Source organism: Lontra canadensis, unplaced genomic scaffold (genome assembly GCF_010015895.1).
Source record: "Lontra canadensis isolate GAN:19392208 unplaced genomic scaffold, GSC_riverotter_1.0 scaffold28, whole genome shotgun sequence".
NCBI lineage: Eukaryota > Metazoa > Chordata > Mammalia > Carnivora > Mustelidae > Lontra > Lontra canadensis.
Window position 1 is genome coordinate 3,574,778 of NW_022631022.1, and position 12,892 is coordinate 3,587,669.

At 38.6% G+C, this 12,892-nt stretch overlaps 1 protein-coding gene across 6 annotated transcripts in view; it reads left to right on the forward strand.

Moving 5' to 3' along the window:
• DPP8 (dipeptidyl peptidase 8) overlaps positions 1–12,557 on the forward strand; it is a 59,353-nt gene extending 46,796 nt beyond the window's left edge. For 3 of the 6 annotated variants that reach the window (XM_032864684.1, XM_032864686.1, XM_032864685.1), the window contains 5 exons: positions 4,990–5,136; positions 6,396–6,548; positions 7,806–7,948; positions 8,565–8,676; positions 11,897–12,557. In XM_032864684.1, the coding sequence (XP_032720575.1) occupies positions 4,990–5,136; positions 6,396–6,548; positions 7,806–7,948; positions 8,565–8,676; positions 11,897–12,019 (678 nt within the window). In that variant the 3' untranslated portion in view covers positions 12,020–12,557. Of the gene's footprint in view, positions 1–4,989; positions 5,137–5,592; positions 5,696–6,395; positions 6,551–7,805; positions 7,949–8,564; positions 8,677–11,896 lie in introns of those variants that run through there. The other 3 variants (XR_004383539.1, XM_032864687.1, XM_032864688.1) reach the window with 3 other exon arrangements.
• The last annotated feature ends 335 nt before the right edge of the window (positions 12,558–12,892 follow it).

The following is a 12,892-nucleotide window of genomic DNA, read 5'->3' on the forward strand; positions in this document are numbered from 1 at the left end:
TAAGTGTGTTTTATAAACAAAACATGATTCACATTTGTATTATACTCATCTATACATAAATGATAAAACTATAAATAGTCAAATTAGCCTTCTGTTAAAAACTTGAAGCCAAATCTTTGTAAACTTTAAAAAAAAGTATTGGGGTGCCTGTGTGGCTCATTTGGTTAAGTATCTGACTCTTGGTTTTGGCTCAGGTTGTGATCTCAGATTCAAGCCCTAGCCCTCTACTTGCATACTCTCTCTTTCAAATGAGTAAATAGCTTAAAAAAAATAAAGGCTTAATAAAAAGAAATTTAAGAAAAATTATAAGACACTCTCAGAAGCTTTACATGTTTTGGTATATTATTTTTATACTAAGGCTAAGTAAGTAAGTAAGAAGGATGTTTCTCCTTTCCAGTGAAGAAATGATATATGATATATGTGACAAATACACTTTAAGACTAACTGGTTATGTGGATCTTTTTTTTTTTTTTTTTAAAGATTTTATTTATTTATTTGATAGAGAGAGATCACAAGTAGGCAAAGAGGCAGGGAGAGAGAGTGATAGGGAAGCAAGCTCCCTGCTGAGCAGAGAGCCCGACGTGGGACTCGATCCCAGGACCCTGGAATCATGACCTGAGCCGAAGGCAGCGGCTTAACCCGCTGAGCCACCTAGGCACCCGGTTATGTGGATCTTTAAGATTAAAGGATCCCTTTACATTATTCCTTGTTACTAATTATGTTTTAAAAGCCACAGGAGGTGCCTGGATGGCTCAGTAGGTCAAGCATCTGCCTTCAGCTCAGGTCATGATCCCGGAGTCCTGATATTGAGCCTGCATTAGGCTTCCTGCTGGTTGGGGAACCTGCTTCTCCCTCCTCTTTTGCCACTCCCCCTGCTCGTGCTTACTCTCTCTTTCAAATAAAACAATAATAAATAGGGTGCCTGGGTGCCTCAGTGGGTTAAAGCCTCTGCCTTCGGCTCAGGTCATGATCCCAGGGTCCTGGGATCAAGATCCACATCGGGCTCCCTGCTCTGCGGGGAGCCTGCTTCCTTGCTCTCTCTGCCTGCCTCTCTGCCTGTTTGTGATCTCTGTCTGTCAAATAAATAAAATCTTTAAAAAATAATAATAAATAAAAATACTTTTTAAAAGGTTTTTTTATTTACTTGACACGGAGATAGAGGGCACAGTAGGCAGAGTATCAGGCAGAGGGAGGGAGAAGCAGGCTCTCTGCTGAGCAGGGAGCCCGATGTAGGGCTTGATCCCAGGACCCTGGGAGAATGACCTGAGCCGAAGGCAGCCGCTTAACTGACGGAGCCACCCAGGCACCCCTAAAAATAAATTTTTGATTAAATCTTATTATTAGTCCAAATCATGTTCGTTCTTGGTGTATATTCAGGTCAAAGTGGGAATCTACTGATTGGCAACAGTGTCAAAATTTGTAACATGAAGTGAATTACTTTGTCACTAAATGCAGCAATGTCTATAGTTGGACAAAAGTGAAATCCAAGAAAAGCAATTATATCTGATTAAAGTCATCTAGGCTTAGTTCTTTGAACTCTTTATTAAGAACAGCTGTATGTTTTAAAATGTTTATTTAACAAATCCTTGTGATGTTTCGTATGTGCTAGACACTGTTTTATAAATACAAATGAACAAGAAAACGGGCTGAGTGATAGCAGGACACAGGTTTTGTAGAACTGGTACTGAAGGAGACTTCTGAATTCTCGGTGGCAAAGGCCATTATGTTTAAGTACCTTCCTTCAGAAATAGCAGACCTCTGGCTGCAAAGGCACAAATACTGGCTCTTGGGGCACATGTTCGTATCAGGCAGTTGGGCCAATTTTGTGTGTGAAAACAGGCAAAGAAGTGAAGTAGTTTTCTTTTAAGATTTATTTATTTGAGAGAAAGAGTGAGTTCGAGCACATGGGGCAGGGAGGGGAGGAGGGGGGCAGAGGGAGAGGAAGAGAGAGTCCTCAAGCAGACTCCCTGCTGAGCACAGAGCCAGACATGGGGCTTGGTCCAGGACCCTGAGACCAGGAGCTGAGCAGAAACCAAGAGTTGGACACCCAACCGACTGTGCCACCCAGGGACCCTGAAGTTGTTTTCTTTAAATACTCATTTTTGTCTTCTATGCCTACTATTTCTTTTTTCAACTCCTTTCCTTTTTGCCCCTCCTCCCAAGAGAGAAAGGGAAAACACTGTTAACTATACTGGAATTAAAATTAAAAAAAAAAAAAATTTAAAAAAAGAAAGGGAAGACATCATTCTCCTATCTCCCATTTTCATTCATTCATTCAGCAAAAAGTCATTGAGTTCCTATTATGTGGCTATTGTTCTAGGCTGTGAGGATACTGTAACAAACAAATCAGACTAATGTCCCACCCTCATGGAGTTTAATGAGGGAAATAATAAGTGACTAGATATATAAATGATATAATTTAATATAATGAAAGTGCTATGCATAATTACTGGGAAAGGGGATGGCAAAGAGACTAAAATGGGAGTTCTGGTAGGAAGTTCAGGGAAGGTCTCTGAGGGTATGTATGTAAGATGAGGAGGAGTGAATCACCTTAAAGATCTGAGGGAAGAGCATTCCAGACGGAGGGAACAGTAAATGTCAAGGTCCTGGGATTAGAAGCAAGTTGGTATAGTTGATCATAAGGTTAGAGTATAGTGCACAAGTAGGGATTTGCTATTAGGTGAGGTCAGAGAAATAGCCAAGGGCCAGATAATGTAAAGTCTTAAAAGGCAATGGTAAGGATTTTAGAATAAGGTCTAAACTCTTTACCAGTTGGAGGGAGAAAAGCTATAAAGTCTTATGTAATTTACATTTTAAAATCATCCCTCTGCTACCGTGTGAATAGACTGTAGGAGGACAAGAGTAGAAACAGGAAGACCAGTTTCGCAGTTGCTACAGAGGTACTGGATATCCAGAAATTCAAAAAGAGAAGATTCTTTCTCCCTCTGCCTACTGCTCCCCCTGCTATGCCCTCTCTCTCTCTCTCTGTCTGACAAATAAGTAAATAAAATCTATACACAAAAAGAGAAGATTCTTTACACATAGCATGCACAACCTATTCTATCCTAATAAATGCTCAGTATGTATTTATTGTGTGAAGATGGTGTTGATTCTTATTTAAATTGCTGAATTGGTTTTCCTATTGGTTTCAGCCAGGAAAAAAACTTTTCATTTTTAGGGTACCTGCGTGGCTCTGTCTCTTAATGTCCCACTCTTGGTTTCAGCTCAGGTCATGATCTCACAGTTGTGAGACTGAGCCCTGCTTTTGAGATAGAGCCCTGCATAGATCTCTGTGCTCAGTTGGGAGTCTGCTTGTGATTCTCTCTCTCCCTCTTCCTCTCTCCCCAACTCACACACATGCTCCTTCTCTCTAAATAAATAAATCTTAAAAAAAAACAAAACAAGGGGCACAGTGGGTTAAGTCTCTGCCTTCAGCTCAGGTCAAAATCTTGGGGTCCTGGGATCGAGCCCCACATTGGCCTCTCTGCTCAGCAGGAAGCCTGCTTCCCCCTCTTTCTGCCTGCCTCTCTGCCTACTTGTGATCTCTCTCTGTCAAACAAATAAATAAAATGTTTAAAAAAAACAACAACATGAAAACTTCTTTCATTTTTGCCAGAATCTTCTTTGTCATTGTTTAATGTTTGTCTTCATGTCCACCAAACCCTAACCTTCTCTAAGTTTTTCTGTATTAATTAAAGTCCTCAGAGTACCTGGGTGGTTCAGTCATTAAGCGTCTGCCTTCAGCTCAGGTCATAATCCCAGAGTCCTGGGATCAAGCCCCGAATTGGGCTCCCTGCTCGGCAGGAAGCCTGCTTCTCCCTCTCCCACTCCCCCTGCTGGTGTTCCCTCTCTCACTGTGTCTCTCTCTGTGTCAAATAAATAAATAAAGTCCTCTTTTAGGGGCACCTGGCTGGCTCAAAAGAGCATGTGACTCTTGATCTCGGGGTCATGAGTTCAAGCTCCATGTTGGATGTAGAGATTACTTAAATAAATAAAAAACTTTAAAAAAAAATGTAGTCCTCTTTTCTCTAGTTTATTTCTGTTAAGGCACTAAACTGTGTTTAGTTTCTCAGTCATTTTGAAGCATGATAGTGTGATAAGTGGTTTAAGAATTATCCTACCTTTTGCACTGATTTGTACAACAGGAAAAAGGAAACTGAACTGGTCACAGTGTTTCATTAAAATATTAAATTTTTCTGCTACTGGTCAGGGACAACCCCAGAAGAGACTGGTAGGAAAGAAAAATGATCTTATTTATCCTTGCCTCCGTCATTTGAATGACACAGTTCTTCAGGGTAGCCATAATGATTTTAGTAACTTTTTTTTTTAAGATTTTTATTTATTTACTTGAGAGAGAGAGATCACAAGTAGGCAGAGAGGCAAGCAGAGAGAGAGGGAGAAGCAGAGTCCCTGCAGAGCAGAGAGCCCAATGCGGGGCTCGATCCCAGGACCCTGGGATCATGACCTGAGCCGAAGGCAGAGGCTTAACCCACTGAGCCACCCAGGTGCCCCTTTAGTAACTTTTTCTATGGGGCAGTTTAAATCTCTTGTCTCGTATGTAATGAATATCTTGGTTGCAGTTTTAAAGTCTATGGTTGCTCAGTAATTCCCCTGAACCTTGACTGTAAAGTTGAGAAAGAAAAAGAACATAAACATGAGAAATTTAAGTTAACTTAAAAATGAATCAGGGAGGGGGGGAATCGGAGAGTTGCTAATCACCTAGTAGAAAGTCTCAATTATGCAAGATGAATAAGTTCTAGAGATTTGTCCAACATAGTCCTATAGTTCATGATACTGTATTGTACATTTAAAATTTTGTTAAGAGGGTACATCTTGTGATGTGTTCTTGCCACAAGACAATAAAATTTTATTTTAAAAGCAAAATAATACAAAAAACTCAAGCTTTCTACTTTCCACAGCATCCTGCCTCTTAATGCTTTTTTATGCTACCATATAATAAATTTCACTGAAGTTGTATTTCTTCCTCAGGTGCAGTTGGTGAATAATCGATTTAAAGGAGTCAAGTATTTCCGCTTGAATACCCTAGCCTCTCTGGGTTATGTGGTTGTAGTGATAGACAACAGGGGATCCTGTCACCGAGGGCTTAAATTTGAAGGCGCCTTTAAATACAAAATGGTGTGTGAGCATACAAACATTTTTCTTTTAAAGATATTTACATTTTGTGTTTCATTGTTTGGTATGAATCTCAGAGAGGAAGTTGGGAGAAGGGGCTGTGAGTGAGTGAGAGAGAGAATATGTGTGTGTGTGTGTGTGCGCGCGCGCGCGCGTATCTGTGTGTGTCTGTGTTAGAGTTCAGGGGTGGGAGGGAAGATGCAACTTGATATTCAGTAGTCTAGCTCACGTCTACCTGTTTACCTGTATATAACTTCAGGGAGCTGAGATAGAACCACTTTTACAGAGAAATACCCTTTCTTTCTATGTTGTATATCCAGCTTAGCCAGAAAGCAGCACTATAGTTTTCAACATCCTGTGCCCTATTGAGAGGAATAATTGAGATTTGTTCTGTCCTCTGTGAAGAGAGAAACCAACTGGTTAGTGCCTTCCTTGTGACAAGCCTCTTTCTCTCTACAGGAAGCTTTAAATGCTACCTTTTAGAGATGCCCCATGTCCTTTCTGCTGCTTTGGGAAATGATGAGAATCCGATGTTCCTTTTACACAGTAAGGCAGTTACTGTGTTTGCCAGTGTATTGGACATGCTGAGTAAGACATGGGATTTTCTCCCACAGCCAGTTCTTTGACCTTATGTTGTATTCTCATGTAAGTTTTTTTGTTTTTATTTTTGTTTTTGGCTCAGTGAAGTGAGATTGTGTGCACTGGCAGGCCTAGTAATACAGACAGGGTGGTGGTGGTAGGAATTAGGACTTAATAGGACCTTAAAGAAGTAGTGTATGTTCAGTTCCTAGAAGTAGATGATGGGGAAATAGGAGGATAAGACCTCAAGAGTGATTCCTTCCGCTTTACTGCATTAAGTTTTAAAAAGAAGTAAATTTAGTCAACCACTTAAGGGGGCTGATTTTTTGTCTTTGGGTATAGGAAGGCTTGTTACAAGGAAGATGCTGACCTCTTAGCAGACAACAGAACAAATGGAAGGGGGAAATACCCGTATAGCGAGGGACAGTTTGGGTCTCAGTAGGAAAGAACTTTGTGACTAAGGGGTAACTAAACTCTAAGACTGGCTAGCAACAGAAACTATAGGCCCCTATCTCTAAATAGAGTTTAAACAATTTTTTTTTGGGCAACAGAATCTCAATTGATAATTAATTCTTTAAAAACTACAGGTATTTTTAGTAAAAACCATTTTCAGCTTTAAAAACACTCTGGTAATGAGACTTCTATTTATCAGAATCAGTGAAATGTTCTCCCTTTTTTGACAGGGTCAAATAGAAATTGATGATCAGGTGGAAGGACTCCAGTATCTAGCTTCTCAATATGATTTCATTGACTTAGATCGTGTGGGCATCCATGGCTGGTCCTATGGAGGATACCTCTCCCTGATGGCATTAATGCAGAGGTCGGATATCTTCAGGGTATGTGACTTCCTATTGTATTTCTTTTTGCAATAGAGGTTGAATTTTCTGTCAACTGAGGATATGAGGAAGTGTCTATTTTCTGAAGGTTTACAGAGTTTGCAATATTATGGAACGTTAAGATTTGTGTATCTAACAGCCATGTGAGATACATATTTACATATCTATCTATATGTATATATTAAAAAACACTTGTCAACTTGATGGCCAGTTGTTAGCAATTTATAGACACGCCAAAGATTGTGGGAGATAGTCATGATTAGTAAAAAAAACACACACACACACACACACACACACACACACACACTGGATTGTAATTACTAATTTAATTGCTGGACTGCAAACTCTGAGGGCGGGGACTTGTGTGCTCTGCATATCACTGTAACCTCAGTAGCCAAGCACAATTCTTGGCACATACTAGGTCCTAAGTAAATCTTTATTGAATGAATAACATACTAAATATACAAACGATGGTTATAATTTTATAAATAACTTCCTAGAAAAATATGCTAGAAGGAAATACATAAAGATGTTAAAAGTTGTTAAGAGAATGGCAATTATGAAATGTTTTTCTTTTTTACTATTTCAATAACATGATTTTATCTTACAGTAAAAAATAATTTTAAGAACGAAAATTATAGGGTTTTTGCTTTTCCATGTATATTCAGATAATCTTTATAATAACCACAAAATAAACTCTGAAAACTGCCGTAATTTTCCCAGACTTGCAGCTGTTGAGAAAGTAATTAGAATATTTAAATATAAAACTGTGTGGGAACCTTAAAATGGGGAAAGTGTTTAGTGCTTCAATATATTTCATTCATTGTTTAAAATTCTGAACTGCCAACAGAGGCTAAAAAAGAAAAAAGAAATGGCTACTTTCCTATATAGAGCTGAGACTTGTCACACTTTTTTTCCCCAGCAGCAGGAATGAGTTTGCACTGAGCCATTCACATGTTCTATCTAGTTCAGTCTCCCCTTTTAACAGAGGGGCCGGTGTGTGTATTTCAGCTAGCCCAGGTTAAGGGTTTAGTATGTGGCATGCCTGTTGAGCATGAAGCTAACTGACTCACAAAGTATCAAGTTCTTGACCTTGGCACTTCACTTTGATTTTCTGAGTTGCTTGAGACCATGTAAGCCCCAGTTGTGGGGCCAAAGCTTAAGGATAATTTTAGCCTATAAATTTGCAGTTACACATTCTCATTGCTAGCCATTGTTTTTTGGATCACACTTGACTGTTACTGTTGTCTTCTGTAGGTTGCTATTGCTGGGGCCCCAGTCACTCTGTGGATCTTCTATGACACAGGCTACACAGAACGCTATATGGGCCACCCTGACCAGAATGAGCAGGGCTATTACTTAGGATCTGTGGCCATGCAAGCAGAAAAGTTTCCCTCTGAGTAAGTTCAAGCTTTAAAATTAAGATTATAAATTTAAAATTGTAGTGTTAAAACTTGTCTTTAATAACAATGAAAACTACAAATGCTATAAAACCAAGACTAATATTTTATAGAGTACTCAAACAGCATGGCTAATTCTCAAAGCTGAATTACAGACCAGTTCATATAACCTGGTTTTATTACAACTTATATTTGAAGCAATTACTGTGCTGAAAGAAGTTTAAATACATAACTGTTTCAAGGTGAAAAGTTATGGTTCTGCTTAAATATATTCTATAGACAACATTTATGATTTTTCTTTCTCTAGGAACGTGCTATGATTATTGGTACATGCCAATATCTTCATAAGAAATCAAACACAAATTACATTTTTCATTACATGTAGTGTCTGGTTACTGTATTATAAATTTATTATTGAAAATGTTGAATTCTTATTTTAATATTACAGTATAAGGAAGTTAACTTTATTATTAACATTAACTATATTACATAGTTATATAGTTGTATATATTACATAACTATAATAGTAACTAATAGTTAATTGTGATCAAAGGAGTTAAGTGGTTTTCCCAAGAACTCTATTTTGCCTAATCCTGTGATATTTTCATTTCTCTAGACCAAATCGTTTACTACTTTTACATGGATTCTTGGATGAGAATGTCCATTTTGCACACACCAGTATATTACTGAGTTTTTTAGTGAGGGCTGGAAAGCCATATGATTTACAGGTGAGTTCTTTATTTTCTGATTGAATTAAGTAGCAATTAGTGATTTGATTACTTTGAAATATAATAAACTATGGAGTAAGGCTGAATTTTCAGCTGTGGCCTCTCTCTCCTTAAGAGATCTAAAGTCATAGGCATAGTTAGTAGCGCCTCTAGTTGGGTAAAAAATAAGATTCTGTTGAAGTTGGGCTAAGAACTGACCTATATGACCTATATGGGCTAAGTACTAGATTATATGACTTGTGTATCTGTAACTGCTTTCAGTTTGTAATCATGGAAAAAAATGACAGGAGTCTATTCAGTATCCTCCTTTGCTTTTCTTTACATGGTCTTTTAATTTTATATTTTATTTTAATTTTATATATATATATATATATATATATATATATATATATACATTTTTTTTAAAGATTTTATTTATTTACTTGACAGACAGAGATCACAGGTAGGCAGAGAGGCAGGCAGAGCGAGGAAGTGAATCAGGCTCCCTGATGAGCAGAGAGCCTGATGCGGGGCTCGATCCCAGGACCCTGGAATCATGACCTGAGCCGAAGGCAGAGGCTTTAACCCACTGAGCCACCCAGGCGCCCCTTTAATTTTATGTTTTAATTTTATAATATTTATATTGACATTGGAATAGAAAGCCATAGGTTAACCACCTTCATTGCTCCATTACTCAAAAAAAAGCGTTTTAAAAGATAATCTAATCATTTTTTCCTCCTTTGTACTTCTTTCACAGATTATTCCTAAGAGTGAAAAATATTACTTTTTCCAGGGCGCCTGGGTGGCTCAGTGGGTTAAAGCCTTTGCCTTCGGCTCAGGTCATGATCTCAGAGTCCTGGGATCGAGCCCCGCATCGGGCTCTCTGCTCAGCAGGGAGCCTGCTTCCTCCTCTCTCTCTGCCTGCCTCTCTGCCTGCTTGTGATCTCTCTATCAAATAAATAAATAAAATCTTAAAAAAAAAAAAATATTACTTTTTCCGTTTCATGTCTCAGTTGACATTTATGTAGATAAACTATGAGCTGTTTGTCTGTAGCAGCAATTTTCAAGCTTTTTGGTCTCAGGACCCCTATACACACCAAAGAGCTTTCGTTTATGTGGGTTTTGTCTGTCCATATTTCTCATAGAAGATATTAAAACTAAGAAAAATTTTGTTCTGTTTTTTAAAGTTTATTTATTATTTAAGTAATCTTTACACCCAGTATGGAACTCGAACTCACAACCCCGAGAACAAGAGCACATGGTCTTCTAACTGAGCCAGCTAGGCATCCCCAAAACTAAGAAAAATTTAAAATACTTTTTAAAAAATAATAATCAACTATTACATGTTAACACAAATCACAATTTTTGTGGGGGAGGAAAACTATTTTCCAAAATATAAAAAGAAGAATGAAATAGTATTGTTTTTACATTTTTGTAAAATCCCTTTAATGTCTGGCTTAAGGAAGACACCTGGATTCTCATATCTACTTCCATACGCAGTCTGTTGGGAAGTGTTATTTTGGCTAAAGTTTACAGTAGTTTCCCATTATGTGCAGTTCTGCTTTCTGAGGTTTCAGTTAACCCTAGCCAACCGAGGTCCAGAAGTAGATGATTGTTGGGGTGCCTGGGTGGCTCAGTCTTTTAAGCGTCGGACTCTTGCTTTCTTCTTAGTTCATGGTCTCAGGTTGTGAGATGGAGCGCCATGTCAGGCTTCATGCAGAATGTGGGGACTGCTTAGGATTCTCTCTCTCCCTCTGCCCCTTCCACCCCACACTCTCTCTCCCTCTCTAAAAAAAAAAAAGAAGAAGACGTGGTTAATCCCCTTTCTGACATCGTGTCATGTCACTAGTGGCCCAACACTAAATCACAGGGCCTTTTACTCACTTCACTTCGTCTCATCATGTAAGCACTTTATCTCCCATCATTGCAGGATGAGTGAGCGTAGTACAAGATATTTAGAGAGAGAGACCACACAATCAGGTAACTTTTATTACAGTATGTTGTTACAGTTGTTTTATTTTCTTTACTATGCCTGAGTAAGTAATGAAACTAAACTTCATTGTAGGTATGTATGGGGAAAAATACAGTATCTTTAGGGTTTGGTACTATCTGCTGTTTCAGGTATCCATTGTTGGTCTTGAAATGTATCCCACCTCTGAATCACCATAGTTGTCAGTCACTCTTTCAAGTTGAAAATGGAGTTCCATTTAAGAAATGGCAGTGCATCAGGGTGCCTGGGTGGCTCAGTGGGTTAAAGCCTCTGCCTTCAGCTCAGGTCATGATCCCAGCGTCCTGGGATCAAGCACCACATCGGGCTCCCTGCTCCACAGGAAGCCTGCTTCTCCCCGTCCCGTTCCCCCTGCTTATGTTCCCTCTCTCACACTGTCTCTGTCAAATAAATAAAATCTTGGAAAGAAAAAAAGAAGTGGCAGTGTGGCTTGCAACTCAGTTTCATAAGTGCTTTTCCTTTAGACACCCTATAGCGGAAGTGCTTTCTGCTTTCTTTCCATTGTATCGCCACAGGACATTCATTCATTCATTCCTTTAAGATTTTATTTATTTATTTGACAGAGAGAGACACAGTGAGAGGGGGAACAGAAGCAGAGAGAGTGGGAGAGGCAGGCTTCCCGCTGAGCAGGGAGCCTGATGCCGGGCTCAATCCCAGGACTCTGGGATCATGACCTAAGCCGAAGCTCATGACCTGAGCTGAGCCACCCAGGTGCCCCTACCAGAGAACATTTAAAAAGACCTCTCTTCAAGTGTTGCAGTTTATTAAACTTTGGGTTTTTTAATATAGGTGTGTAGTGGTAAAGTATACGGTGACATCCAATACAATTTAATGTCACTGCCTTGATTCATGCTAAGGCACTGGCACTTTTATTACCCATCATTGCTTTTGCACTATTGGTGCAAATGCCAACACAGTGAATAAAGGCAAATTGTTCTGAAAGTGGTTTTGACCTTGCATATCCCTTAAAAGGGGTTCTAAGGACCCCAGATGTCTCTAGATCACACTTGGAGACCCAATGATCTATACATAAATCCTTCTGTAAGCCTTGGAGCGCATAAGGAATGATAAAAAGGGGGAGCGGCCTTTGTGTCAGATATATGTGTGTAGTATCTTGGAGAGGCTATGCTCTGTATTACTAATCCTGCTGAAACTCTATGGAAAGCTTTGGAAGGAGATGTATTATTCAATTTTCACTTTCTGTATTTTGATTTTTTGTTATTGTTGTTTAAGATCTATCCTCAGGAGAGACACAGCATAAGAGTCCCTGAATCTGGAGAACATTATGAACTGCATCTTTTGCACTACCTTCAAGAAAACCTTGGATCGCGTATTGCTGCTCTGAAAGTGATATAGTTTTGACCTGTGTAGAACTCTGGTATACACTGGCTATTTAACCAAATGAGGAGGTTTAATTGATAGAAAACATGGGATTGATCATCACATTTTGATACCTGCCACATAACATCTACTTCTGAAAATACATTTGTTGCCATGCAGGCATCTGCAGCTTGTAGATAGTAATCTAATAACCACACACACACAAAATTGAATGACACGTATTTCTAAAGGACCCAGCAATACCATGAGAATTACTGAAAGAAATAAGACATTAGCACCATGTATCCATACTACCTTATTTTCACTTCTTAATAGCATTATAAAATTCATGGATTTAGTTAGTGTATTTTTATGGTATACTTCTTCTGAGTTTGTTAAAATATGATGTTATTAGTGATTGGTTTGGTTCAATTCCAGAAACTCTGACTAGTTACAGATTTGATAGCACTTAAATATAATTGAATAGCTTATGCTTCATTGCTTGAGGTGTATCCAGCATGTTATGAACTAATCACTATTAAACCTATGACTTAACCAGTCATTAATGATTTTCCAAGGATAACTTAGTGGCCTCCTAAAAACACTTATTTTGTTTCATTCAAGCTCTGACCAATTTTAGCCAATTTCAGCTGTATCTAGTATAAATAGTTCTCTCTGATGATATGACAGAGTGGGTTTTTCCTTTCATACAAAGGCAAGTAACTGTACATGTAGCATGGTTTAATTAGTCTTACAATATTGATAATTACAGGCAGAAAATTTTTAATCAAATGGTTAGAGCTTAAATATTTGCAGGCAATATCTTCTCCTTTAAGAAAAGGGAAAAGTACACATTGATTTGTTTTCTTCAGAAAATTTAGTGGGGCTAGTTTCCATTGAGTATTTCCT